The sequence below is a fragment of the Canis lupus genome, chromosome 11 (assembly GCF_003254725.2).
Source record: "Canis lupus dingo isolate Sandy chromosome 11, ASM325472v2, whole genome shotgun sequence".
Classification (NCBI taxonomy): Eukaryota; Metazoa; Chordata; class Mammalia; order Carnivora; family Canidae; genus Canis; species Canis lupus.
This window is the reverse complement of record NC_064253.1, coordinates 67274810-67300607: the sequence shown is the minus strand read 5'-3', so window position 1 is coordinate 67300607 and position 25798 is coordinate 67274810. Positions and strand designations below refer to the sequence as shown.

General features: G+C 46.1%; 2 protein-coding genes across 10 annotated transcripts; one reads left to right on the top strand and one right to left on the bottom strand.

Moving 5' to 3' along the window:
• Positions 1-1971: 1971 nt before the first annotated feature.
• On the bottom strand, positions 1972-20791 carry C11H9orf43 (chromosome 11 C9orf43 homolog). Of its 9 annotated transcripts, none has more exons than XM_049116385.1 (18): positions 20671-20791; positions 19638-19889; positions 18117-18224; positions 16331-16530; positions 16078-16228; positions 12334-12412; positions 10979-11079; positions 9209-9275; positions 8292-8455; positions 7464-7614; positions 6833-6893; positions 6474-6541; positions 6333-6359; positions 6161-6248; positions 3808-3887; positions 3402-3529; positions 2837-2903; positions 1974-2626 (listed from the first exon to the last, which is right to left on the bottom strand). In XM_049116385.1, exons 4-18 carry the CDS (start codon positions 16479-16481, stop codon positions 2483-2485), a joined length of 1527 nt encoding a protein of 508 aa, XP_048972342.1. In that variant the 5' UTR covers positions 16482-16530; positions 18117-18224; positions 19638-19889; positions 20671-20791; the 3' UTR covers positions 1974-2482. The 9 variants fall into 9 exon arrangements, with proteins under 9 accessions (XP_048972349.1, XP_048972342.1, XP_048972345.1 ...); XM_049116388.1 differs by having other exon boundaries at positions 19662-19889; XM_049116390.1 differs by having other exon boundaries at positions 19828-19889.
• Positions 20432-23055, top strand: POLE3 (DNA polymerase epsilon 3, accessory subunit). The gene is made up of 4 exons (XM_025432413.3): positions 20432-20567; positions 20688-20773; positions 21091-21209; positions 21493-23055. Exons 1-4 carry the CDS (start codon positions 20502-20504, stop codon positions 21663-21665), a joined length of 444 nt encoding a protein of 147 aa, XP_025288198.1. The 5' UTR covers positions 20432-20501; the 3' UTR covers positions 21666-23055.
• Positions 23056-25798: the final 2743 nt, after the last annotated feature.

Genomic DNA, 25798 nt, shown 5'->3' with positions numbered 1-25798 from the left:
CGTTTGAGAAATAATTATTTGCAGAAAAACAGCCCACATAACACCTCTTGGATTCTTGGACTCCTCTTATTATGAAGATTCAGCTAAGTATAGTTCAGTCTAGTAACACAAATGATGTCATATAATTTTGATTTGGCTTGGAAGAGAGGAATGAGTAGGCAGCAGTTTTAGCTTTCTAATTTGGTCTGTTTGGAGACAACGTTAAAAAAAGAGTTAACATTTAATGTCTTTCTTGTACGAACTATACTTAGTGGAACCAAATAATTGATGAGGGATAGGTTTCTCTTATGAAAAGATCTCAGGGGGCGCCTGGGGGTCTCAGTCAGTTGAGTGACCGACACTTGATTTCGGCTCAGGTCATGAGCTCAGGGTCGTGGGATAGAGCCCCACTGGAGTGAGCAGACTGCTTGGGATTCTCTCCCTCTCCTTCTGCCCCTCCCCTTGCTTGCGTGCTCTCTCACTAAAACTAATTGATAAATCTTAAGGGGGGAAAAAAGATGTCAGACCCAGTCCTGAGTTCCACTTCCAACAAAAGTGTGAGACATTCACAGACTGTTGTCCAGTGACAATTATTTTTAAAAATGTTTATCGGGCAGCCCTGGTGGCTTAGTGGTTTAGCGCCGCCGTCGGCCAGCGGTGTGATCCTGGAAACCCGGGATCCAGTCCCACATCAGGCTCCCTGCATTGGAGCCTACTTCTCCCTCTGCCTGTGTCTCTGCCTCTCTCTCTCTCATGAATAAATAAATAAAATCTTTTTAAAAAAATGCTTATGTCTCAGCAGTTGAGCATCTGCCTTTGGCTCGAGTAGTGATCCCAGGGTCCTGGGATTGAGTTCCACATCAGGCTCCCCACAGGGAGCTTGCTTCTCCCTCCACCTATGTCTCTGTCTCTCTCATGAATAAATAAAATCTTTTTAAAAATGAAAAAATAAAAAAAAGTTATGTCTCTGAAAATGACCCTAACAGCATACAGCAAACTGTTTGAGCTCAGTAGGAACTGAGTCTGTGCTGTATGACTTTAGAGCTGTTTCTGCTTTTCCCACCCCAACTTCAACTACCCCAGATTGCTGCTGCCCAAAAACACAGGGCTCCCTCCCCCAGCTCCCAGACAGACAGCTGGTCAAGAGGGACAAGATGTCATCATTTCTTATCCTACCCCCAACTACTGGAGGCTGAGGCTGAGTGCTAATGAGTACCACCAACAGCCAGGGCTCTCTTCTTCCAGCCACCTCCCACGGATGGGAAGACTTGACCCTGGGTGCAGAGCTGGAGAGAATAACTGGCTCCAGCTGCCCTGACCACAGCTCACAGGCCAAGGGCACAGGGCAAGGGCTTTCACTGCCCGCATCTAACATTCTGCGTACTAAGAGTTCCATTATATTATTCTCTTGAATTTCAAAATTTTTGAAATTTTTCTCTATTAAAAACTTTAAGGACAGGGGATCCCTAGGTGGCTCAGCGGTTTAGTGCCTGCCTTCGGCCCAGGGCATGATCCTAGAGTCCCAGGATCGAGTCCCACGTCAGGCTCCCTGCATGAAGCCTACTTCTCCCTCTGCCTGTGTCTCTGCCTCTCTCTCTCTCTGTCTCTCATGAATAAATAAATAAAATATTTTAAAAAAAACAAAAAACTTTAAGGACAAAAACATTAAAAAAAAAAAATCCTTCCAAAAACCAAATTCAAGGTCCCCTGAGAGTCTGAAATTCTGAGTCTTTATGAGCATCACCAAAACATTCCCACAGACTCAGTCACTGAAAATCTGGAGCTTTAGACTCTCTTGGGTTAATTCAAATATTATTTGATAACGATCATTGGGTGACAACCCTAAAAGAAACCATTTCCAGGGAATGAGAGGAAAAGACAGACACATAGTAGGTGTTCCCACAGACCAAACTCATCTTCCCCCCTCCTTTATTTTTTATTTTTTATTTTTTTGGTAATTTTTATTCTGAATGTGAGGCTCGAATTCACAACCTTGAGATCAAGACTCACACGCTCTATAGAATGAGCTAGCCAGGTGCCCCAAAATACATCCTCCTGTAACTGGAAACCTTTTAGAGCTTCAGAGTGAGGATAAAAGTGACCCAGAAAGCAGATCTACAGAAACAACTCTCCCCTCCTCGCAGAAACAGAATGAGGCTTTTCCTTAATTAGCAGTTTTGTTTAATTACTAAAATTATTCTGTCCCTAATGAAAGAGAAATAATCTACGTTTAAAAAGGGTGAGGCTTTTTCTCCCTCACTTATTTTAGAGGGAAGGAGAAGTGAATGAAGAAAGCCGAATCCCTGCAGTCAGGCCCTGGTAAAGGCTCCAGGGAGCAGAAGTCCTCTCTCTTTTCTGCTCTTATGTCCAAGGTTGGGGTCCTCAGGATTCTAAGCATCCTAATCTGGAGTCAGGCTGCCCTGTGAAGTCTTGAAAGACTCTGAGCTCTGTGACCCAGAGAGTTGGTCCTCCTCATCCTCATCATCAGTGGCCTGAAGAATCCTCAGCAGTTTGAGCTCAGGGCTCCACCTTCTTCTAGATGTGCTGTCTGAAAGGTCCTCTGGGCTCCTCCCTTGGGATGCCAGCACAACCGCCTTCTGAGCACTGATGTCCTTTTTAGAGGGTTCTGTCTTGGATAACTCAGGATCTAAAAGAAGACCCAGCCATTAACTGTACCTGTAACCTTCTGCCAACTGTGACAAATGAAAGACAGAAAAGGAAGGGCTAGGTGTCTTTAGGACCGTTCTGAGGGATGAGGACTATGGCCTCCAGGGAGGTAAACCATCCTTGTCAACACAGGTTCAGTCCCCCCCTGGCCTAAGTGACTTACTAAGGTTCCTCCACCCTAGTAACTTACCATCCTTATCAGGAAAGGAATCCGGATAATTCTCAGAGTATTCCACCTGTGGTCTCCTTTTGGAATCCTGTAATTCATTAAAGTGTAAGGAAATTTGAATCAAAAAAAGGTTTTTCTAAAATATGCTTTTCTTGGAAAAAAATTAACATCGAGGACAGGACAAATTGCCACCTCCTGAGACTAAAGAGAGAAGCTTGTCTCACAAATTCTTTGCCCTCCAGGCTGACTGGATGAAGCCAGAACCCACTTTGTCCCATTGCCAGCTGTCTACTGGGGAAAGCCTAGCCTACAAGTGACTCCTCCAGGGGTGGTGGCCAACCTGGAAGGCGCATGCTGTTCCTCCCACCAAGAGATGGAGTCCATTTTCTCTCGAATCTGGGTTGGACTTGTGATTTTTTTTTTTTTTGGACCAATAAAATACAACAGAAGTGACACTGTTCCAGGTCCAGCCCCATCTCTCGAGAAAGTGCTTTTGAGATTACCATACTGTCAAGAAGCCCAAACAAACCACAATAAAGAGACCTCACAGTGGGATCCCTGGGTGGTGCAGCGGTTTAGCACTTGCCTTTGGCCCAGGGCGCAATCCTGGAGACCCAGGATCGAATCCCACGTCTGGTTCCCAGTGCATGGAGCCTGCTTCTCCCTCTGCCTATGTCTCTGCCTCTCTCTCTCATTCTCTCTCTCTCTGTGTGACTATCATAAATAGATAAAAATTTAAAAAAAAAAAAAAAAGAGAGAGAGAGAGAGACCTCACAGAAGAGAACTAAGGCAATCTGGCTAACAGCCCCACCCCAGCTGCCAGCTGAAGGTGCCTGCAGGAGTGACATCAAACAACGCCAGAAAAACTGTCCAATCAGCCCTCAGAATCCTGAGAAACAACCAACCACTGTGGTTTCAGCTTTGAGGTGGTGGGTTATACAGTAATAGATAACTGAAACAGGGCCCAGGCACAATGGTTCCAGTACTTCTACCTGTCTCGAGGTGGGTCCTTCTGACTTCACCCGCTGTGGCTGCTTTTTGTCACTTTTCCGACCCAGTAGAGTTCTGTGACCTAGTGACCACAAAGTCAATTCAATTATCTTCTTATCCGTATTTCATATCCTGTTGTTGGGTTTCTAGTTGACCCCCTAGCCTACAAGTGACTCCTCATCTAGGACAAGACAGGTTAGAGGAGGTGAGAAGGAGTTTGGCCTCTGAGTTCTATTTGTGACTCGGTTCACCTCGGACTGTGACCACATCTACTACAGAATTAGGGATTAAGGTCAAGTGTACAAAAACAACTTAGGGTTCCTCCAAGAAACCAAAGGGGCAGGTATCTGCACATCATCGCCGCAAAAGAAGCCTGACCCTATGTTTTCAGTTTATGAAGATTCCTCTGACCTTCTGGCACCAACCCTAGTCCCCATACTGGCTTCTGAAAATGGAACCCCTCTCTTCAAAAAGCTCTAGTTCTTGGATTCTTCTGCATCGGCTGTCTCCCCAACTAGTCCCTAAAAGCATTCATCCTCTAGCATTCATCCTCTCCTTTCTCAATTCCTTTTCTCTAAACGAACATCTCCCAAGCTGCCACCAGAGGAGTTATGCAAAAAAGCAAAGCCCACCGAGGAACTCCCTTGTTGAACACTTCCGTTGGCTCCCTACCAGCACTGGTTTTTACCTCAACTGCACACTCAAAGTACTGGAAGTTCTAGAAAACACTGAGGCCTGGGTCCCAACAATAGAACTTCTGATTTAATAGGCCTGGAGTACATCCTGGGTATCTGGGTTTTAAAAGCTCCTCAGTTAGGGCACCTGAGTGGCTCAGTCGGTTAAGCATCTGACTCTTGATTTGGGCTCAGGTCATAATCTCAGGGTCATGAGATCGAGCCCCATGTCAGGCTCTGCACTGGGGCATTGAACATGCTTAGGATTCTCTCTCCCTCTTCCTCTTGCCCCCACTCATGTGCGCACTCTCTCTCTCTCTCTCTCTCTCTCTGAAAAAAAAAAGAAAAGAAAAAAGAAAGAAGGAAAGCTCCTTAGTTGATTTCAATATGCAGTCACAGTAGAACACCATGACCATAGTCAAACGTCTTAGCAGCTATACAAGCTCCCGCCTACCTCTTCAGCCTGACCTTTTTACCATGGCCTCTTACATAATCCACGGCCACGAGGGACCACTGTGTTCCCTGCACAGCCCAGGTACATCTGCACAGTCTATTCCTACTTCTGGGATTCTCCTCTGTATCAGGAAGACTCTCACACATCCAAGATCCAATGCAAAAATCAACTCTTCCATACAGTTTTTCTCAACCAGGCCACTGCTCCAAGAACATAATTCAAAAAGGCACCCCAGTCACCCAAGCAAGTCTGCTCCTATTGGAGACATCAGGAAGAGGAAATGAAAGGCACCTGAATGAATTCAGGGATGTGCTGACCACCCGGGATAGGGTGCTAACCTTGGACCCGTCAGCCCCATCGTGGGCCACAGCTCTGGTTTTGTCTACCTCCCACATGAAGGTCAGGAAGCTTCTTGAATCTGAAGGTCAGGGGCCACTGTTGGCATCTGAGGGCCCAGTAGGATGGGAAACAAACTGAGAGAGGAACACCCTTCTGAGGGAACATCTTACTTGAGCCCTCCCACTGCCCCAGGGAGGTAGGGGAGAGCCAATTCTGACAAGGAAGTAGTCAGCAAGGTCCAATCTGAGCAAGGCTAAAGCAGCTCCTAAGGTTTAAGGGGATTCTCACTCCCTTTTTTTTTTCTGCACTCCAACTGAGCAACATCAGAGGGACCAGGGTAAGTATATCCTTCAGCTCAGACATGTGATAAGGATTCCAAAAAGGAGAGCTACCTATTCAGGTCTTCAGCAGAGGAAAAGGATCACCTGTCAAGAATTGGCCACCTGCCTCCTGGAAGGATCTAATGTGCTGATCTCAACCTGAGCCTCCAGGGACTGATTTGTGGCTGGGAAGAGGGTGCTGAGGCTGGATTCTGCTTCCTTAGAACCCTCTTGGGGCTAGTCAGGAGCCCTGGCTCTGTTCTGACTCATTGCTTGCTCTTCCTTCTCAAACCACTCTGCTTTTCCTAAAGACCTGAGAAAAAATGACTCTGACTCATGCTCATGGTCCTCTCTTGAATGCTCACACAAAGCAGACATCTGGCCCAGCTTGCTTCCTTAGTAAATATTTGATAGAAGGATGATGCACGGTAGCCCAGCCAAGCCAGAACGTTCCGAGAATTCTGAATACCTAACAAAGGCAGGTCCCAAAATAACAGACATGTTCAGCTTTTCCTGCCCTCAGCTACGTCCTGAGATTCCATCCCTCCCAAGCCCATATTCTCCTTACCATAGCGTGGGCCATAAGCCACGGCACCTGAACATTTGTGCAAAATGTCCTGGCTCCCGGGATCACTCTTGGGTTTCTTTTTGGCCTCCTGAAACCCATATGAGGAGGAACTGAATTAGGCCCTTCGGAAGTGAAGAAAACATTTCACAAAGAGTCTGAAAGAAGGAAATACCTGCAAGCTGACAGGAACTCTCTGTATCTAGAACCAGACAGAGAACAGGAGACTCACACCTCGTGCACCGCTTTCCAGTTCAGGCTGCTCCCCTCAGCCCAGTCCCAGCCAGTCCTAGGGCTTCCCTCACAGCCACTCTACCTGTCTCCTAGGTGGTGTTTTCAACTTCTGCTGCAGCTGCTTCTGCTGCCACTGCTGCTTCTTGTGACCTAGTGACCAGAGCCCCAGCTCAATCCTCTTCTCCCAGACAGCTCCCAGCTTTCCCGGGGGGCTGCTTGCTGGGCCCTGCTCCACAACGGGGACATCCTCTATCAGAACCGAGCCATTTGTAATGGGGAGGGTTGGGGGCTGCTTCCTGAATCCGCAGTTTCCTCAGTTCTACACATGATCCTATGTGACTATGGCCACAAACATATCAAATTGGGAGCAAGACCAAGTATGAGAACTGTGGGCTGAGGGGGGACAGGGCCGGAGGATCTGGTGGTACCAAGAAAACCTACCTTCTGTGTTTAGGTTATAATAGAATTTATTCAAATGTTTAGGATATCTCAATGCTGGTCTCTGGAGAGAAAAAAGAAGAAAAGCTCTACTGAAGGTGCTTCCTTTTCCCAAAACATACCCCTCACATGCAGGTACCCAGCCGACAAGCACTGTTTGAGAACCCAGTGCAACCAGCCTCGTACCTGGGCTCTGGCGAGAGGAAACGGGGCAGGGAACAAACTGCGGAAGAAACGGAACATTCCTCAAACCCCTCCCCATGCACTGGCTTTCACCTACATATAGCCCAGTCCTTCTGTGGGGCTTAGGTCCAGCGTGGAAAGGTGGAGAGAAATAAGAAGAAAGAGAAAGTCAACTCTTCCAGCCTTGGGATGCCTGGGTGGCTCAGCGGTTGAGCGTCTGCCTTCAGCTCAGGTCACGATCCCAGAAACTCGGGAACAAGTCCCACATCAAGCTCCCTGCATGGAGTCTGCTTCTCCTTCTGCCTCTATCTCTGTGTCTCTCATGAATGAATGAAAAAATAAATAAAATAAAATAAAATAAAATAAAATAACAAAAAACCTCTTCTAGCCTTGAAGACAAATGAGTTTGGATTTGGACCTAGACATTTCTTCAAGGCTCCCTAGCTCTCACCTGCAGGGTGAGACGGTGTACAGATAAAAACATCTTAGCAGAAATGGCACTGTCGGGTCGGCTCTTTTCCAGGGGTGGTTTCTTCTTCATCATGGCCAATTGTGTCTTCATCTCCAGAGAAGGCATGGTTTTCCCTTCATTGGGCAAGAGGCTGAAGGGGACAGAGACAGGCAGTCAGCAACAGTTCCTCTTGGTAAGCATGGCTGAGGAAAAAAGGGATGAAAAGGGCTCCAAATTTGAATAAATTTCTACTCTGGGCCTGAAAAAGCCTATGCCAACAGGCACTCATCAGGTAACACCTTCCAACTCATCAGGACAGGCCTTCTTATCCCCATTTTGCAAATGAGGGAACGAAGCATAAATATGCTCGATAAAGTATCAAAACCAGGATGTTTCAATATGAAATCCAAAGGCTGTCTCACTCCGAGCCACATTCCTCTCTGCCTCTCACTTATCCATAACTCATCCATGAAGAAGAGAGTGGAGGCACCTGGCCACCTCAGTCGGTGAAGCGTGCAACGCTTGATCTCAGAGTCGTGAGTTCGAGCCCCACGTTGAATGTACACCTTACTTTAAAAATAGGAAGAAAAAGAGAGTAATAGTGCCTCTTGGAGGTTCAGATAAGAGAACAGGCAGAGACTGACAAGTGCTAAGTACTTGATAATTGGCGGTGATTACTGTACATTCGTAAATCTCAGAACTCACTGAACAAGCAGGCAGGACAATTTTCTCCCTTCCCTCCTCAGAAAGAGCATGTTTCTTCATGCCTTTGCTGCTTCAGAGAGGAGCATGTACTCTGGCTCTCCCCCAGGCTTCAGAGATACTCACTCCTTCAGTAGATCCTGAGGGACCATGTCAAACTGGTTCCAGAAAGGTATGGACTCTGTACTTAGTTGCTCAAAAAAGTTTACTGGCGACGGAGGGGGCACAATCATCTCCGGAGGTCCCAGCTGTGTTTCTGTTTTCTGCTTTTCATTGAGAAAACTGTCTTTCTAGAAAAGCAAAAATGGAAATGAAGTACTCTCTTGAGTGCCACTCCTTCCGGTCAACATCCGGGCCTCCCAAACAAAACCCTGGCACACCAAGCTCCCTGTTTCCAGACCCGCTCCAGCAGCTCCCCATCCTCTGCACCATGAAGGCCACCGTATTTTTCCCTCTCTGGCTCCCCACCCGATTGTTGAATTCAGGTCACAAGGATTAATTGTTTCTGGTTTTCTCCCAAAAGCGTTATTAATTCATTCACTGAGCAAACTGAATAGATATTTATTGACCAACTATGTGCCAGGTACAGGACTGGCACTGGGGATTCAGCAATGAACAAAGTGGACCGAGACACTACGGTAGCAGATGTAGCAACCTTCTGGTTCTATGACTTACCCAAGGCTATATTTACCCATAATTGGTGGCATGAGATGAGAACCCCCAGGACATTGTAACCTCTAGTCCACTGAAGCTCTCCCTCTATCACACTGGGAATTTGTCTTTAGTTAGTCAAAAACTACCCCCGAATATCCAACACTTCCTCCTAACTTTTCTTCAAGATGCCTTTCACCTTCCTACAGGGAGGAGGTAGGGAAAAGAGTCTCTGAACAGAAAATGCTTTGATAATTATTCCTTAAAAGGGGTTTTCTTTGGCAACTTTTATTTAATAAGAATGGGGGAAAGGGGAAGGCACCAGAAAGGAAAAACAAAACAAAACTCTACAGTCTAGTCTCATAAAGGTTTGGCCAATATATCCAACTTACCACTGTAGATTTCATTCTTCCCTTCCTCCAGTCCTGGCTGGGAACAACATGCTTCTTCTCAGCTGGACTTGAAAGAATAACCACAGCTTATTCCCAGACCTCTCAAACAGAAGCACCAAGGATATTTGAAGATTTCTATCCTCTATTCAGTACCCAAAGATGGCTGGTTGGAAGCCTAGAGGAACCAACTGCCCAGAAGCTTTGGAAAAAGAAGACCTAATCTCACGTCTACATTAGGTGCCCTACTATTCTCTCATACAATCCAGTTATTTGCCTTCAAAGCATTAATCCAAATTAGTAATTATATACTTAAGTCTGGTGACATTTGTAAGGCCTGAGGACCCCCAACCCCACCCCCTACCACCATCACAAGACTCTAGGAGGATAGGGAGCAAGTCTATTTGTTTCTTCACTAGATTCTTTACTGCTTGGCACAGAGGAGGTGCTCAAGTATTTTTTGCTCTGTCATCTTCCACCTCCTTGCCTGGAACATGGATATGATGGCTGGAGCTCTAGCAGTCAACTTAGATCTTAAAAGACCCCATGAGATACCCCATGAGAAAATGAAAGTCATGGACGAAGGATGATGACCAGAGAGCCAGTTTCTGATGACCTCATGGAGCTAATGCACTAGACCTGGCCAACCCACCTCTGGGCTTTTTTTTACATGAAAGGAAATATACCATTAGGGGTATTTTTTGTTTGTTTGTTTACATCATATACATACACACACACAAATGCATATATGCAGAAGCACTGATAGGATCATTAAAAAATAAAATAAGAAATTCTTAAAACATGTCATATCTAGTCACTTAACAGAACCTGAAAGCCTCAGCATTTACGAGAGAAAAGCCAAACACTTTCTTCTAAAGATTATCAGTATTAGCAAGCCTTTGGGCCTTGGCCAAATCCTTCTGCTTTGTACACAAGTTCTACATGCTATTTCATTTTTTTTAAGATTTTATTTATTTATTCATGAAAGGCAGAGAAAGAGAAAGAGAGAGGCAGAGGGAGAAGCAGGATCCATGCAGGGAGCTCAACGTGAGACTTGATCCCGGGACTCCAGGATCATGCCCTGGGCTGAAGGCGGCACTAAACCACTGAGCCACCTAGGGATCCCAACATGCTATTTATTTTGTGCCACTGTGCCAGTTGTAGCTGAGACCAAAGAGTCACATGCTTCACTGAAAATGTTTTCACTAGCTGGAGATGGCTAATAAGAAAAACTGAGAAGGGCTGCCTGCATGGCTCAGTCAGTTAAGCATCTGCCTTCAGCTCAAGTTATGATCCCAGGTTCCAGGGATCAGCCCCATGTCAGGCTCCCTGCTCAGTGGGGAGTCTGCCAATCTCTCTCTCTCTCTCTCTCTCTCTGCCCCTCCCCCTTTGCTATCTCTCACTTTCTCAAATAAATAAATAAAATCTTTAAAAAAAAAAAAAAAAGAAAAGAAAAAAATAAATAAATAAAATAAGAAAAGAAAAACTGATAGGAAGTATCTGTTTCTTAGACCTCACAATACACAGGCCCAGTCTTGCATGCTATTTACTGCCACGTAGGACTTGATGTAGAGAAGCCTCACCACAGGAAGTGGAAAGTGCATTAAATAGAACCACAGTGGAGCAAGAGGCAAGTACAAGAGACCATAACCTTCTCTAGTTGGCCTCCTGTCACTGGCAATGAGGTGGCTAAAAAGGAGATGACAGATAGGAGGCCTGCAAAGGGCAGAATAGAAGGCTGGAAGGCTCCCAAGTTCTGGACACAATACTCACCTCATCTGCTTCTCTGGTTGTTCTGGGATCCAGATTACAACCATATTTCTAACATCTTGAGGGCTGGGAAGTTGTGTCTCATTCAAATTCAGCACTGAAAGCTAAGAGAAAGATATAAAGCCTATGGATGGCTAGAAGGTGCCAGCTCCTGCTAGTATTCAGGACAGGCCTAAAAACTGAATTATCATGCTAATGAAAAGGGTCAGGTAGTGCATAAGACAATAAAAAGATATTTCTCTTCCCCATACTGTCTTCGTAACAATTCCTCGAGAAACCTGACAGCAGTACAGGTGTCTACAAGAGTGAACACTTTCAGTGAAGTCTTACCCCCCACCTCCCTGTGACATTAGGGTGGCACTGAGCAACTCCCCACCCCATACATCTAAGGGAGTAACTACTTGGGGCTTACCTGAGGGAACACTACTCGTTCCACCTACTCCACTCCAAACACTTAGATCCCTTTCAGATAACACAATACAATTTGAGAACAGGGAGGAAATTGGTAGAGACAGAAGCAAGTTTTCTGCTTTTATAGCCGGTCTATGATTAGAGACATCTACATAAAAGGTAAGGTCACAACACTTTTCACGTTCAGCCATTTAGGATATTAGAACAGTGGTGCTAAGGAAACCTTATAAACCATCTTGTCCATACCCCTGGTAGGATACAGGAAGGAGGGGAAAAAAACCTATTAAAAATAGGGTTGTGGAGTACCTCAGTAGCTCAGTTAAACAGCCAACTCTTGATTTCGGCTCAGGTCGTGATCCCTGGGTCACGGGATCAAGCCCCAAATCAGGCTCCATGCTGAACATGGAGCCTGCTTAAGATTCTCCCTCTCCCCTCCCCCTGTCCCTCCCCTCACTTGCACTTCTGCTCTCTCTCCCTCTCAAAAAAAAACGTAAAATAGGACAGAAAATAGCAGAGTAGATCACTCATAATTAGGGTAAGTATTGTTTTATGCTCTTTTGTTGCAAAATGTATTTCTTACTGTAGGTCATAGTTTAAAAAGTTTGACAGTCGTCAAAGTAGATGATCTGAAGGCCCATTTTAGGTGTGACATTCCAGCATTCTAATTTCCCCATATTATGAGATGATAGGGTTTACTTAGTAGCTGAACATGCTCTATGTAGGATACAGACAGGAAAGTCTTACCCATGCCAAACAGCCAAAAATCAATCCCACTGGTGTCTGGGATTTCTGGAAACTATATAGTACGTATAGGCATCTCTGCAGACCAGCACTTAAGGGCCCAATATTAGTTATCATTGCCATTATTTGGATTATAGTCACCCTCAATGTTAAACAGAGACAGATATTGTATTCCCACTAGTAAAGAGAAAATGCTGAGGAAGTACCTTTGTTAATCTGTGATTTACTTTAGGAGATCTATCAGTATTGCCGATTACATCTTTGTTAGGTAAATCCTTCTGAGGCCTAAAAAAATGAGTTTCCAAATATGATATAGGAACACAAAAGACTTACTGGGATGACAGTGCTATGAGGAAAAGCCTTCTGCTTATCCGCAGAAAACCTGAGAGTTAATACTTAAATGAATGTAGGGTCTCCTCATTTACTTAAGTTGTATGTGTTTGTTCTAGAACACCTCCAAAACAGACATTGTGATGTAGGCCATTGCTTTTTTTGTTGCTGTTATTTATTCATTTAAGGGACAGGGCCCAAGCAGGTGCAATGGCAGAGGGAGAGGGAGAAGTAGGCTCCCCACTTAGCGTAGAGCCCCATGCGGGGCTCAATCTCAGGATGCAGGGCTCAACCCAGGACCCGAGATCATGACCTGAACGGAAGGCAGACGCTTAACGGACAGAACCACCCAGGCACCCCTGAATACCACGCATCTTTAAAAAGGTTAAATTTAGTTCAATATTAGCAAGAGCAAAAGAGCAAGGTGGAAGCAATTACACTCAAGACAATGCTCCTCTAAAACAGGGTACTTCTGCTAAATCTTATCTTCCTTTAGAAGCAAGTTGTTAGCTTTTTAACACTTTATCTTATCAACACAGGAGGGTCTGATTGTCAGTTAAGTTTCTCTTTGAATATAAGAGCACTTTGGGAACAAAGAAACGACACTTGTTTTCTTTAGTAGTATAGGGGCATTGCAACAAGGTACATTGACACTGTGAGAAAAAAAGGAAAACAAAACACAAAAGAAGTATGCCAAGAGGATGCTCCCATTACAAATTGCTGTATAACAAACTACCAAAATCGTAGTGACTTAAAACCACAACCATTTAATAACATTTCACAATTGTGTGGGTCAGGAATTTGGTTCGGGCTCAGGTAGATGATTCTTCCCATGTGATCAGTAGTAGTTACTTGGTGGTGTTCAGCTGAAGGGAAAGGCTGGTCTAGTGAGTCCAAGATGGCTTTACTCTCAAATCTGGTTCTTTAGAGGAAAGGACTGGAAGGCTGGATCCAGGAGCATCAACTGGAGCATCTAACCATACACCCTCCAGTAGGGCAGGCTAAGGGTATTTGAACTTCCCCATGGCAGCTCAGGGCTACCAGAGTATTTTAAGAAACAGAAGAAACTGCCTGTTCCTTAAGGCCTGGGACTAGAAACTGGCCCAGCATCTCTTCTATCCTATCTATTGCTCAAAGCAGTCATGAAGCCTGCCAGATTCAAGTGGAGGAGACAGACCCCATTTCTCAAGGAGAGGAGTGTCAAGGAATTTGCACCGAGACATCTTAAATCTACCACAGAAAATGTTGCAGAAATGCATGTAAATATTTCTTTGCTAGCACATCAAGGGTAGCTGAACATGTGATCATTAATTCCTTTACTCCTACTCCCCAAGGTGAAAAAGTCTTCAAAGGACAGTGAAACTAACAGAATCAGGATGTGTATGATTCACTGTCTTAGGCCACTGCTTTCTACTCCAGCTCCCTTAGCTTCATCTCTGACCACTCTCCCATTCCTGCTCTGTTTCACATTCAGTGAGCTCTTCTCCTGATACCTGAAGAACTTCCTCTTGCCTCCAGGCCTTTGCATATGTTATTTCCATAGTCTAGAACTCTCTTCGTGGCCACCTCCCACCTGCAACCCCCACTTCACCAGACTGCTGGAATTTCAGGTACAGACACAAGTGCCATCTGCACAAACTATAGTGCCCTGGGTGAGGAACCCTTCCCATGTGCTTCCATGCACCTGGGAGTGCCCCTCTTTGCCTCCCCAGCTAGGCTGCAAGCCCTTTAGGGGTAAAGACTGTATCTTATTTGCCACTGAATCCCCAGAACCCAGCCAATGGTCCCCACCAAAATACATTTGTGAATTCAATGAGTGACTACACGAGTGATGTCATGATCTTTGCCTTCGTAGGCCCTGACTGGGAGAAGCCACCTTCTTCCCAAGGTTCAAGTCCTAGAGAACCAGAAAGTAGTCCTACCCTTTCTCATACTGTCTTTAGTCTAATGGAAACCACTAAGGGCTGCTTACATTAAACAGGAGAAAGGAACAAGGGGCCACTAGGTGTGCTTTGGTTCCAAACCACAGGGGTTCCAAATGTTGTAAGTCTCAGTTTTCTGCAGATCCCTGTCCCTTAGCTTCCCGTATCAATGAGCACTAACTAGGCACCTAGGCTTTGTAGATTCAAAAGGAGATCACTGCTTTTGCCTTCAAGAGCTTACAAATAGTTTCACGCCTAAAAATAAAAGATAAGAAAGACCGTGTGTGTAGACACAGTGTTCTGATAACCTGCAGAGGCTGATGAGATACCCCCTGCAGTGGACTGAGCTGTGCCCCCCAAATTCTTACTTTCAGTCCTAACCCTCAATACCTCACAATTTGAGCCCCTCAGTAGTTGGAGATAGGGTCTTTAAGAAGGTAATTAAGGTAAAATGAAGTCACACAGAGAGGTAGATAGGTCCTAATCCAATATGACTCATGCTGTTATTAAGAAGAGGAGGGATCCCTGGGTGGCGCAGCGGTTTGGTGCCTGCCTTTGGCCCAGGGCGCGATCCTGGAGGCCTGGGATCGAATCCCACGTCGGGCTCCCGGTGCATGGAGCCTGCTTCTCCCTCTGCCTATGTCTCTGCCCCTCTCTCTCTCTCTCTCTATCATAAATAAAAAAATTTAAAAAAAAATAAGAGGAAATTAGGGCAGCCCGGGTGGCTCAGCAGTTTAGCGCCACCTTCAGCCCAGGGCCTGATCCTGGAGACCCGGGATCGAGTCCCACATAGGGCTCCCTGCATGGGGCCTGCTTCTCCCTCTGCCTGTGTCTCTACCCCTTTCTCTGTGTGTCTTATGAATAAATTAAAAAAAAAAAAGGAGGAAGAGGAAATTAAGGGATTAAGAGTTCACTTATCATGACGAGCACTAAGTAACATAGAGAATGGTTGAATCACTATGTCCTACACCTGAAACTAATATAACACTGTGTAAATTATACTGGAATTAAAATTTAAAACTTAATTTAAAGTTTCACGCCTGTATGGCTCAGTCAGTTAAGCGTGGGCCTTCGGCTCAGGTCATGAACCCCAGGTCCTGGGCCCCATGTCCACTGGGCTCCCTGCTCGGTGGGGAGTCTGCTTCTCCCTCTGCCCCTCCCCTGGCCTGTGTTTTTCCTCTGGCACATGCACTCTGTCTCTCAAATAAATGGCACGGCTCTCTGGCACGGCTCTCTATCTCTCAAATAAATAAAATGAAAGAAAAGAAAAGAAAAGAGAAAAAAGAGAAAAAGAGAAAAGAAAAGAAAGAAAGGAAGAAAGGAAGGAAGGAAATTAGGACAAAGACACACAGAAGGAAAACCATGTTAAGACATAGGGAGAAAATGGTCACCTACAAGGCAAGGAGAAACAGTTCACCAGAAAACAACTATCAACACCTTAATCTTGGACTTCTAGCCGTTAGACTGTGAAAAACTAAATTTGTGTTGTTTAAGCCACACAGTCTAGGGTACTTTGTTAGGATGACCCTAGCAAAGTAACACACCCCTATTTTAACTCCTACAACACAAATAATGCTTTCCCACTACCTAATTCCATTTCTCTAACTGAACTGGTCAAGGTCTACTACATGGGTGAAGGAAGTCAAGCCAGAATTTTGAGATAGGAGGCTCATAAAAGAGGATTCCATGATAATTTACCTGCCTTGAAATTTGGAGTGAACCTTTGAACCAGGACACAATAAAGAGGGAGGTTTGGTAAAGGTAAATCCTGATAAATGATGATGAGCAAGTCTCTTGGCCCGTATGCAGGAATCTGACATGTTTACAATGGTGAGCATCGGGAGTTTGTCTGAGAAAATAGACCAGAAGAAAACATGTGGTATGTCAAAAGGGACCCAAACAGAAATAATTCAAGGATATTGTAAGGAAGAAGCAGGGCTGACTAATTCACCTTCATCATCGATAGTTGTTTTGCGGGGGGTGCCCAGGATTCGAGGGTGGCCCCTCTCAATCCGGCGGATCGTTGCCCAGCACTGTGGATGCTGACAAATAGCCAACTTGCAGGTGGTTTCATCCCACTGACTCTCGTCTGGCAAATGCATAGCTACAAATGGTTTGGGACAAAAGCCAATCTTGCAGCTTTCTAGCCCTCTAAAGAAACAACCACCACACAATTAGAGCATATAATACATTAGCCATGCAGTCCAGATCTTAATTTGGTCTCAAAGCATAAAATATTTCTATTGAACCTATACACATAAATGATGGTCACAGGATAATTAAGAATTGGGTAACAAGCTGGGGTGCCTGGGTGGCTCAGTTGGTTCAGTCGGTTACGTGCCTGTCAGTTAAGCTCAGGTCATGATCCCAGGGTCCTCAGATGGAGCTCCACATCGGGCTCCCTGCTCGCAGGGTGACCACTTCTCCCTCTCCTCCCTGCTCGTGCTCTCTCTCACTACCTCTCTCTCAAATAAATAAAATCTTTAAAGAAAAAAAATTGGGTAACAAGCTACTCAGCCATTAAAAAGAATGAACTCTTGCCATTTGCAACAACATGAATGGAGCTAGAGGGTATAATGCTAAGTGAAATAAGTCAGACAGAGAGAAGACAAATATCATATGATCTCACTCATGTGGAATTTAAGATATAAAATGAGAGAGAGAGAAAAGACACAAGCCAGAAAACAGACTCTTAACTATACAGAACAAACTGGTCACCACAGGGGAGGTGAGGGGGTGGTAAGCGTGAAATAGGTGATAGGGACTAAGAGTATATTTATTGGGATGATTGCTGAGAAATATATAGAATTGTTGCATCACTATATTATAACACAATATTTGACTACATTATAATCAAAATTTTTAAAAGACTGGGTAACAAGGAAGTATGAAAACATCTCAGCATGAAGTAGAGTGGCAAGAGTTTTTGGAGCAGATTGACCTCATAAAGTCTCCCACTTGGCCAGTTAGCTGAGTAACCTGGGACTTAAGCAATCTGAGCTACAAGTTCCTCATCTGCAAAATGAGGATAAGCCTGTTTCACGGGGTCATTACAAAAATTAGTTAATGGATATTACAGGGTCTGGCACATAATTCAAAATAAGTATTGGCATCCTTCCCTTTTCCCCTTCATTAGCCATTGGGGAGAAGACACCACCCATCTCCAAAAAGTCCTATCAAATCAGAATATAATCACAGAAATGCTTGAGATGGCTTTAGATGGGCTCATAACCTTTGGAAAACATGCTTCATTTTTCAATATGCTCCTTTTTCTTTTTTTTTTTTTAAAGATTTATTTATTTATTTATTCAGAGAGACCGAAAGAGAAGCAGACACAGGCAGTGAGAGAAGCAGGCTCCATGCAGTGAGCCCGACGTGGGACTCGATCCCGGGTCTCCAGGATCACACCCTGGGCTGCAGGCGGCGCTAAACCGCTGTACCACCGGGGCTGCCCAATATGCTCCTTTTTCATACAGGCAGCTAAAATACCCAGCAGAGGGCAGCCCTGGTGGCTCAGCGGTTTAGTGCCACCTACAGCCCAGGACCTGATCCTGGAGACCTGGGATCGAATCCCACGTCGGGCTCCCTGCATGGAGCCTGCTTCTCCCTCTGCCTGTGTCTCTGCCTCTCTCTCTCTCCTCTCTGTCTATTCTCATGAATAAATAAATAAAATCTTAAAAAAAAAATACCCAGCAGAAACCAATGGGTTTGCTCAAGCACCAAATCAGCAGACTCACAGTCACATCAGAAGCCTCTGGCTTTTCATTTACTGGCTGTATGGTCGTAGGCAAGTGACTTCAACTCTCTCAGCTTGTTTCCTCATATAAAGAGGGGAAGAAAAATCCCTAAAGCATTAAGAGAAATAATATATTTTTACGTATGATATATAATATAGGATCAACAAACAGTATCATCTTTCTCTCTCTAGAAATATTTTAGGCGATCACTACCACCTGATCCCTAATAACTTTTTTGTTCCTAATAACTTTTTACGGACAGTATCCATTTCTTCTTCCTTTTATCCAACACATTTACTGACTACCATATATGTGATGGGACCTGTAACAGGCATAGAGAACAGTAATGAACAAAATAAGTCCTTGTTCTCAAGAGCTTATAAATTAGACCAAAGAGAGCGCAGCATTGGCATGGCATCACAGCTGCCCTATGACTTGTTTTGCTTGGCCTGCACTTTGAATCTTTTTTTTTTTTTTAAGTGGAGATAGTCCACGGTGTTCAGATTTCTGGTTCCTCTTAAAGATCAAAATATATGACATCACGGCTCACAGTTCCAACTATACAGCAATTGGAGCTGAGAGCCTCCTGGTATCTTTAAACCAGACCTGTTACATCCAAATGGAGAGTTTCCCCCACCAAACCCTATAATCTCTAACTAATCCAGTTCCAGTTGCTCTTTATCATCACGTTTGCTGGTGTTTTTCTCCTAATAGGGAAGTATTTCTCTGTACTTATGTCTCTGTCAAAAGCTGGAAAACTGGGATGCCCACCCAGTTGGCTCAGGAGGTAGAGCATGTGACTCTTGATCATGACTCTGTGGTCATGAGCTCCAGCCTGACGTTCCCGGTAGAAATTACTCAAAATAGGGATGCCTGAGGGGGCTCAGTGGTTGAGCATCAGCCTTTGGCTCAGATGGTGATCCCCCGGGGCCTGGGATGGAGTCCCACAGCACCAGCCTCTTACAGGGAGCCTGTTTCTCCCTTTATGTCTCTGCCTCTCTGTGTCTCTCATGAATAAACAAGTAAAATCTTAAAAAAAAAAAAAAGAAAAGAAAAGAAAGAAAGAAGAAAAGGAAAGAAGAAAGAAAGAAAGAAAGAAAGAAAGAAAGAAAGAAAGAAAGAAAGAAAGAAAGAAAGAAAGAAAGAAATTACTCAAAAATAAGTAAATTAAAGACAGCCCAGGTGGCTCAGCGGTTTAGCCTGCCTTGGGCCCAGGGCGTGATTCTGGAGACCCTGGATCGAGTCCTGCATCGTGCTCCCTGCAGGGAGCCTGCTTCTCCCTCGGCATGTGTCTCTGCCTGTCTCTCTCTCTCTCTCTGTGTTTCTCATGAATAAATTTAAAAATATATTTTTTAAAAAAAAGGTAAATTAAGGGTGACATAAGACAGCACATTTTAAGGGGGAAAAAAAAGCATTCGAGCTCAGGGAGAATGAGAATAATTTCTATGCAATGATGCAACCTAAAAGCCAGTGCAACACCATGCTAATGATGCTTGCGACTGGGAAAGACGTATTATGCACAAGTCAACGAAGTAAAAGACACACAGAAGGCTGAGGGTTTGGCTCTGAGTGAACGCAAGGCCGCGCTCTCCTCCTGGGCGGCCCGAACCCAGGCCCGAGGCGAGCCCCGCCCGCGTCTACGTCCCCAGCCTTAGCGCTGCGCCCGCAAAGGAGTTTGCGTGCAGCACTTCCAGGCGACGGTTCTCCGTACTGCGCTTATGGCAAAGCTGGGAGGGGTGAAGAGCTCCAAGACGGACATCAGGTCCCGCAGAACTGAAAAAAAAAAAAAAAAAAAAATTTTTTTTTTTTTTTTTTTAAAGATACCCGCTTCGCTCCGGTACCGCAGAGCGGGACAGCGGGCCTCGGGCGGCCGGGAAGCCGAATCCGGCCGCAAAGCCCGACGCCCGCGCCGACGCCGAGACGCGGCGAGGCCCCGCCCCGCGTCGGAAGGAGCCCCGCCCACGCCTCCGTCGCCCACGCCCGCCGTTGCCAGGCAACGGCGCAGAGCACTGTGGGGAAGGGACGGAAGCTCCGGTGAGCCATACTTGAGCTGAAGGAGGAGTCTCTAGACGTGGCGGCGGCCAGCAGCAGGGGCACGAGCCTGGGAAGGGGCCGCTGGGTCCCCGGGGGGAGGCCGGACGAGAACCCGGGAAGGCCAACGCCGTAGCGGCGTGCAGAGTTCGGACGCTCGGGCGACTCGAGGCGGGGGCGGGGCCGGGTGCTGAGGGAGGCAATGGCGCGCGGGGCACTGTGGGACGCAGCGTGGGCCCCGGGGGGCGGGACGGAAGCCTCCTTGGGTCAGCGCGCGGCGACGCGGGAAGTCCGGACGCCGGAGCGGCCTGGAGGAGAGGCTCGGGGCGGAGGCGGGCCGCGGCGCCGGCGGCCATGGCGGAGAGGCCCGAGGACCTAAACCTGCCCAATGCTGTCATCACCAGGATCATCAAGGAAGCGGTGGGCAGCCCCGGCTGGCGGGTGGGCGCGGGGCGGACGAGCCGGCAGCGGGGGAGCGGGTCCGGGGTCCGGGTCCCGGGTCCCGGGCCGCAGCGTTACTCACCCGCGCTCTTCTCGCAGCTCCCGGACGGTGTCAACATCTCCAAGGAGGCCCGCAGCGCCATCTCCCGCGCCGCTAGCGTCTTCGTGCTGTACGCCACTTCCTGGTGAGCCGGGCCGGGCGGAGCCGGCGAGAGCTCCTCTGGGGCTGGGGCTGGGGCTGGGGCGGGAGGGAGGGAGGGAGGGAGCCGCACAGACCCCCCCCCCCCCGTCCGGTCCCCACTCCGCACCCTGGAGTCGCGAACCCCCAACAGGTGGGCCCTCCCGCGGTGCGGCGGAGGTCGCGCCCTCGTCCAGGGCTCGCGAGGTCTGAAGCAAAATAAAACGACCCTTTTGTGCAGGGAAGGGGAGGGACGCATCCGAGCATCCCTGACCTAGGCTTTGCCCTGCCCCGTTTCACGCCCGAATCTCCCTTTTGTTTCAGTGCCAACAACTTCGCGATGAAGGGAAAACGCAAGACGTTGAACGCCAGTGACGTGCTCTCAGCCATGGAGGAGATGGAGTTCCAGCGGTTCGTCACCCCCCTGAAAGAAGCTCTGGAAGGTAACGTCCCTCTGCTCTGTGCGGCCGAGGAGATGTCCGTCCCGTGTGACCGGCTCACCTGGCCGCGCTGAGCCTTCGCAGCTGGGGTCTGCGTAGGAACAGGAACCGAGTATCTGGTTGCGACTCGGAATCCGTTCGATGGGCGCCGAATCTGATCTGATTTGTGATGCCGAGCAGATTCACTGTTCCTTCCCGGCCCCAGCTTCTCCGGTTGTGCAGCGGAGTTGGCTGCTTGCGGTGGGTTTGGTCCAGCCCTGCCTGCTAACCGCCTTCCTCCTCACAGCGTACAGGAGAGAGCAGAAAGGCAAGAAGGAAGCTTCCGAGCAGAAGAAGAAGGACAAAGACAAAAAAACCGATGCAGAGGAGCAAGACAAGGGCAGAGATGAGGACAACGATGAAGACGAAGAAAGGCTGGAAGAAGAAGAACAGAACGAAGAGGAGGAAGTAGACAACTAGTGGGACGGGAAGACGTTGGCACCTTGGCAGGTACCGCCCTGAAACGTGGTGCGGTCCTGAGAGGCTCTTTCCCTGCTGGGGAGAGTGGGCCTCGCCAGAAGAGCCTGAGAAGATCAAAATAAAAACTGACTAAAATGACCAAAACCAGCGCTTCCGTCAGAGCATCTGAATAGCAGAGTCCCATTTTGCTAAGTCAGTTCTGAAGGTAATGACTTTTTGACGAGAGGGATTCTGAGCGGCTAAATTTAATTAGTCGATTTGATCTCTTATTACTTATATATGTGGTCTGGCAGTTTTTTGGTCCCCATCCATCACCACCACCACCACCACCCCCCAAAAAAAAAGTAATAATGATTTCCATGCTGCCTGCTGTGTTCCAGGTCACAGAGGCAGTCAAAGCTCAGGAAAAATTGGGGCTTTTGAGCATGGTTGGTCTGTTTTGATTGTATAGGATTTGGCAGTACTAGCTTGTTATAAGTGGTTGGGATGGTTTAGCTTTAGGAAACTACTAAAAGGTTATGGGGGGGAAATGAAATCTGTTGTCTTTTCACTTGGCGTTAACATTGATTGAATTTTTATTTCTCCAGACCCACTTGGCGTGGAGCTCCTCTATGTTGCCTGGTAGGCATTTGACCTGCTGGGGTGCTGTCCTCTGGGTGCATATGCTTCTAAATCATTAGTGTAAAGTGGAACTCGTCAAGCACGTGTGCCAATATCTTACCCCTCCCCCCCCCCAAAAAAAAAAACAGACGGTTTAGTCTCAGATGCACCTCATTGCCTGCCACTCTATGGCTTTAGGATTTATGGTCACCTCCTGGAAGGTATAAAACCCCAGGCTTTTTCTTCTCATAGTCCATTTCCCAGGCTTGTGACTTTTGTTTTTCATTCTTTAATTCATGACGAATTCCAAACTTTATTTCTTTTAGGCACAACTTTCTCCCTCTTGCGTCTCCCTTCCCTGTCTCCCTTCTGCCTCTCCTCTGTTCCCCATTCCCACTTTCTTCCTCCTTTTGTCACATCTCCCAACCCAGGATCTTTGATAACCTGCTTAATGTCCCAAAGTGCAGAAATCTGATGGTGCTCAGGAATCTAATCCCCACTGCAAAAAAATCCATCCCCTTTAACTGCTTCTAAAGTAATTCTGTTGACCTTTCTCAGAGTTGTTTTTTTGTTGTTGTTGTTGTTTTCTCTTGATATTTGGTGCTCCAAGCACTTTTTTGTTTGTCTCTAAGTTGAGCGCTTGGAGGTTGACAGATAGTCAAATGTATGTAGTTTGACACTGTTAATTTGTTTAATGAATATAGTCAAGAGTTTGTTGACAAATAAATGAAGAATGTTGAGGAAAATTATAATGCTTTGTACAAATAAAGAACATTCTTGTTAACAGTGATGACTCCTGTTTCATCTTGCTTGTTTATACTATACTTTGGGGGAGGACCCTCACTGATCATCCCTATATGGTTTTTGGAAGGTAGACTGGGCCAGGTCTTTGTAAATCTGGGATCCTGCGTTGCCTTGGATGACCAGCAGATGCTGCTCTTCGACCACGACAAGAGCTTTTCTATGGCTCTGCTGGGCACCCTATGGTTACTAGTTGCTTAATGACTCCATATTTATCGAGTCCCTATTGTGTGTTTGGTACTGTCCTACATGCTTTCAAGTATGAACTCTGAAATCCTATAAAGGAGAACTTTTACCTTCATGATGTCAACCACAATGCTTTATTACCTCTAATCTACATAACTTTCAAGTCACGAGTTTATAAATAACATTCCTTAAACTTACAACCCCAGGAGTCATTAGATCTGGTGGCTTTTTCCCTGTCCACAGCAGAAACATCCTTTCCTAATTCCCATGAGCACCACTCAGCTAAGTTCTCAAGTCCCTTCTGGACTCCTGTGGCTTCTTTGAACTGTGTCCTGCCACCTGTCTGCTGCCCCCCAACTTCCCCCAAGTACTGCTTGCCAAGTGGATCATCCTGGAACATTGCTATGTTCCAGGCCCTCACTGCTTCCATTTAATCCATACTTAAACCTGGTACACAAAACCTGCTTGAGGGCTTGCCTCACCATCTATTCCAATCTGTCTCTACTACCTTGTAAGTCTCCAGTTAATGCATCCCCCAGAAGAACTCTCCACATGGCTTTAGGTCTTCCCGAACTTTGACTACCTAAGAAAAAAAGCATATTTCCTGGGAATGGGAATTCTGACTTAAAACCACAGAATTTAAGAGGTGTCTGGGTTGCTCAGCTGGTAGAGCCTGAGTCTTGACCTCAGGGTAGTAAGTTTGAGCCCTGCACTGGGTGTAGAAATTTTTTAAAAATTTTATTTATTCATGAGAGACAGAGACACACAGACAGGGAGAAGCAGGCTTCCCGCAAGGAGCGTGATGCGGGACTCAATCCTGGATTCTGGGATCATGACCTGAGCTGAAGGCGGATGCCCAACCACTGAATCACCCAGGCATCCCTAGAAATTACTTTTTAAAAAAAAAAAAAAGGAAAAATCTGAGGTTATCAACTAGTTTTTTCCAAGCACACCTTTAACATTCCTGTGGTGGTATCTGAATTTTGAAGGTTGCTTAACTAAGGTAAGGCAAAAATCTCATCTTTTGTAAGCCACAACCCTTCATGCCTACAGATTCTGATCTAGATTTGGAGGGTGGAAAGGTTACCATTTTTACCAGTGCAAAATTACATTTTCAGGGGTATCTGAGGGGCTCAGTCAGCAAAGTGTGCAACTCAATGTCAGGGCTATAAATTTGAACCCTATATCGAGTATAGAGATTTTTTTTTTTTTTAACTACTGGGGCCCCCATGTGGCCCAGTTAAGCATCCAACTTCAGGTTCACTTTATGATCCCAGGGTCCTGGGATCCAGCCCTGCATGGGGTTCCCCAACTCCATGGGGAGTCTGCATCTCTCTCTGCCCTTTCCCCCACTTGTGTGTGCGTGCTCTTTCTCTCTCAAGTAAATCTTTTTTAAAAAATTACTTTTAGGGCGGCTCCAGTGGCTCAGCTGCTTAGCGCCACCTTCAGCCCAGAGTATGATCCTGGAGATCCAGGATCAACTCCCACATCAGGCTCCCTGCATGGAGCCTGCTTCTTCCTCTGCCCGTGTCTCTGCGTCTCTGTGTGTGTCTCATGAATAAATAAATAAAATCTTTAAAAAAATAAGAAATTACTTTTGCAACCTAATCCGATTTTTGCCAATGAGAAATTGAGGCTCATCAGAGAGAAGTGACTTGCTCAAGATCTTACCACCAATTTATTTATGAAAGCTAGGATCCTATTCTAGCGGCCCTGTGTGTGACTTTGTTTCTATTTCTTTCTCTTTTTTTTTCTTTAATGAACTTTTTTTACTTTGGAACAATCTTAGTTTTCAGAAAAGTTGCAGAGTGCAGAGTTCTCATGTAATCACCCAGCTTTCCCTCATGTTGACATCTTACATAACCAAGGTACATTTGTCAAAACTGAAGAAAAAACTACCAAATACCAAACTACTTGTATTTCACCAGTTTTTCCACTAGTGCCCTTTTTAAAAGAAAACAAAAAACAAAAACAAACAAACAAAAAAAACCTAATGCCCTTTTTTGTTCCAGGATCCATTCCAGAATACCACATTGCATTCAGTGAACCGATTTTATCTTTTTTTTTTTTTTAAGACCAGGGTTTTTTTTTTGTTTTTTTTTTGTTTTTAGATTTTACTTATATGAGAGTGAGTGAGCAGGGGGAGGGGCAGGGGGAGAGGGAGAGAAAATCTCCAGCAGAGTCCCTGCTGAGTGTGGAGCCTCCCCACCAACACCAGGCTGAGCTACCACCCTGAGATCATGACCTGAGCCAAAACCAAGGGCTGCTGCCCAACTGACTGAGCCACCCAAGTGCCGCCCCCATTTTATCTTTTAATTGAGATGAAATTCACAGAACATAAAATTATATGACCAATGTGGGGCATTTAGCACATTCAAAATATTGCGCAACCATCACTTCTCTCTAGTTCCAAAATGTTTTCATCACCCCAGAAAAACCCTGTACCTGTCAAGCACTTAGACCCCATGCTTCCCTCCCTCCAGCCCCTGGCAACCACTAATCCCTATTGTTACTCACTTCAAAGCGTTTAGCACAAGGCCCTATAC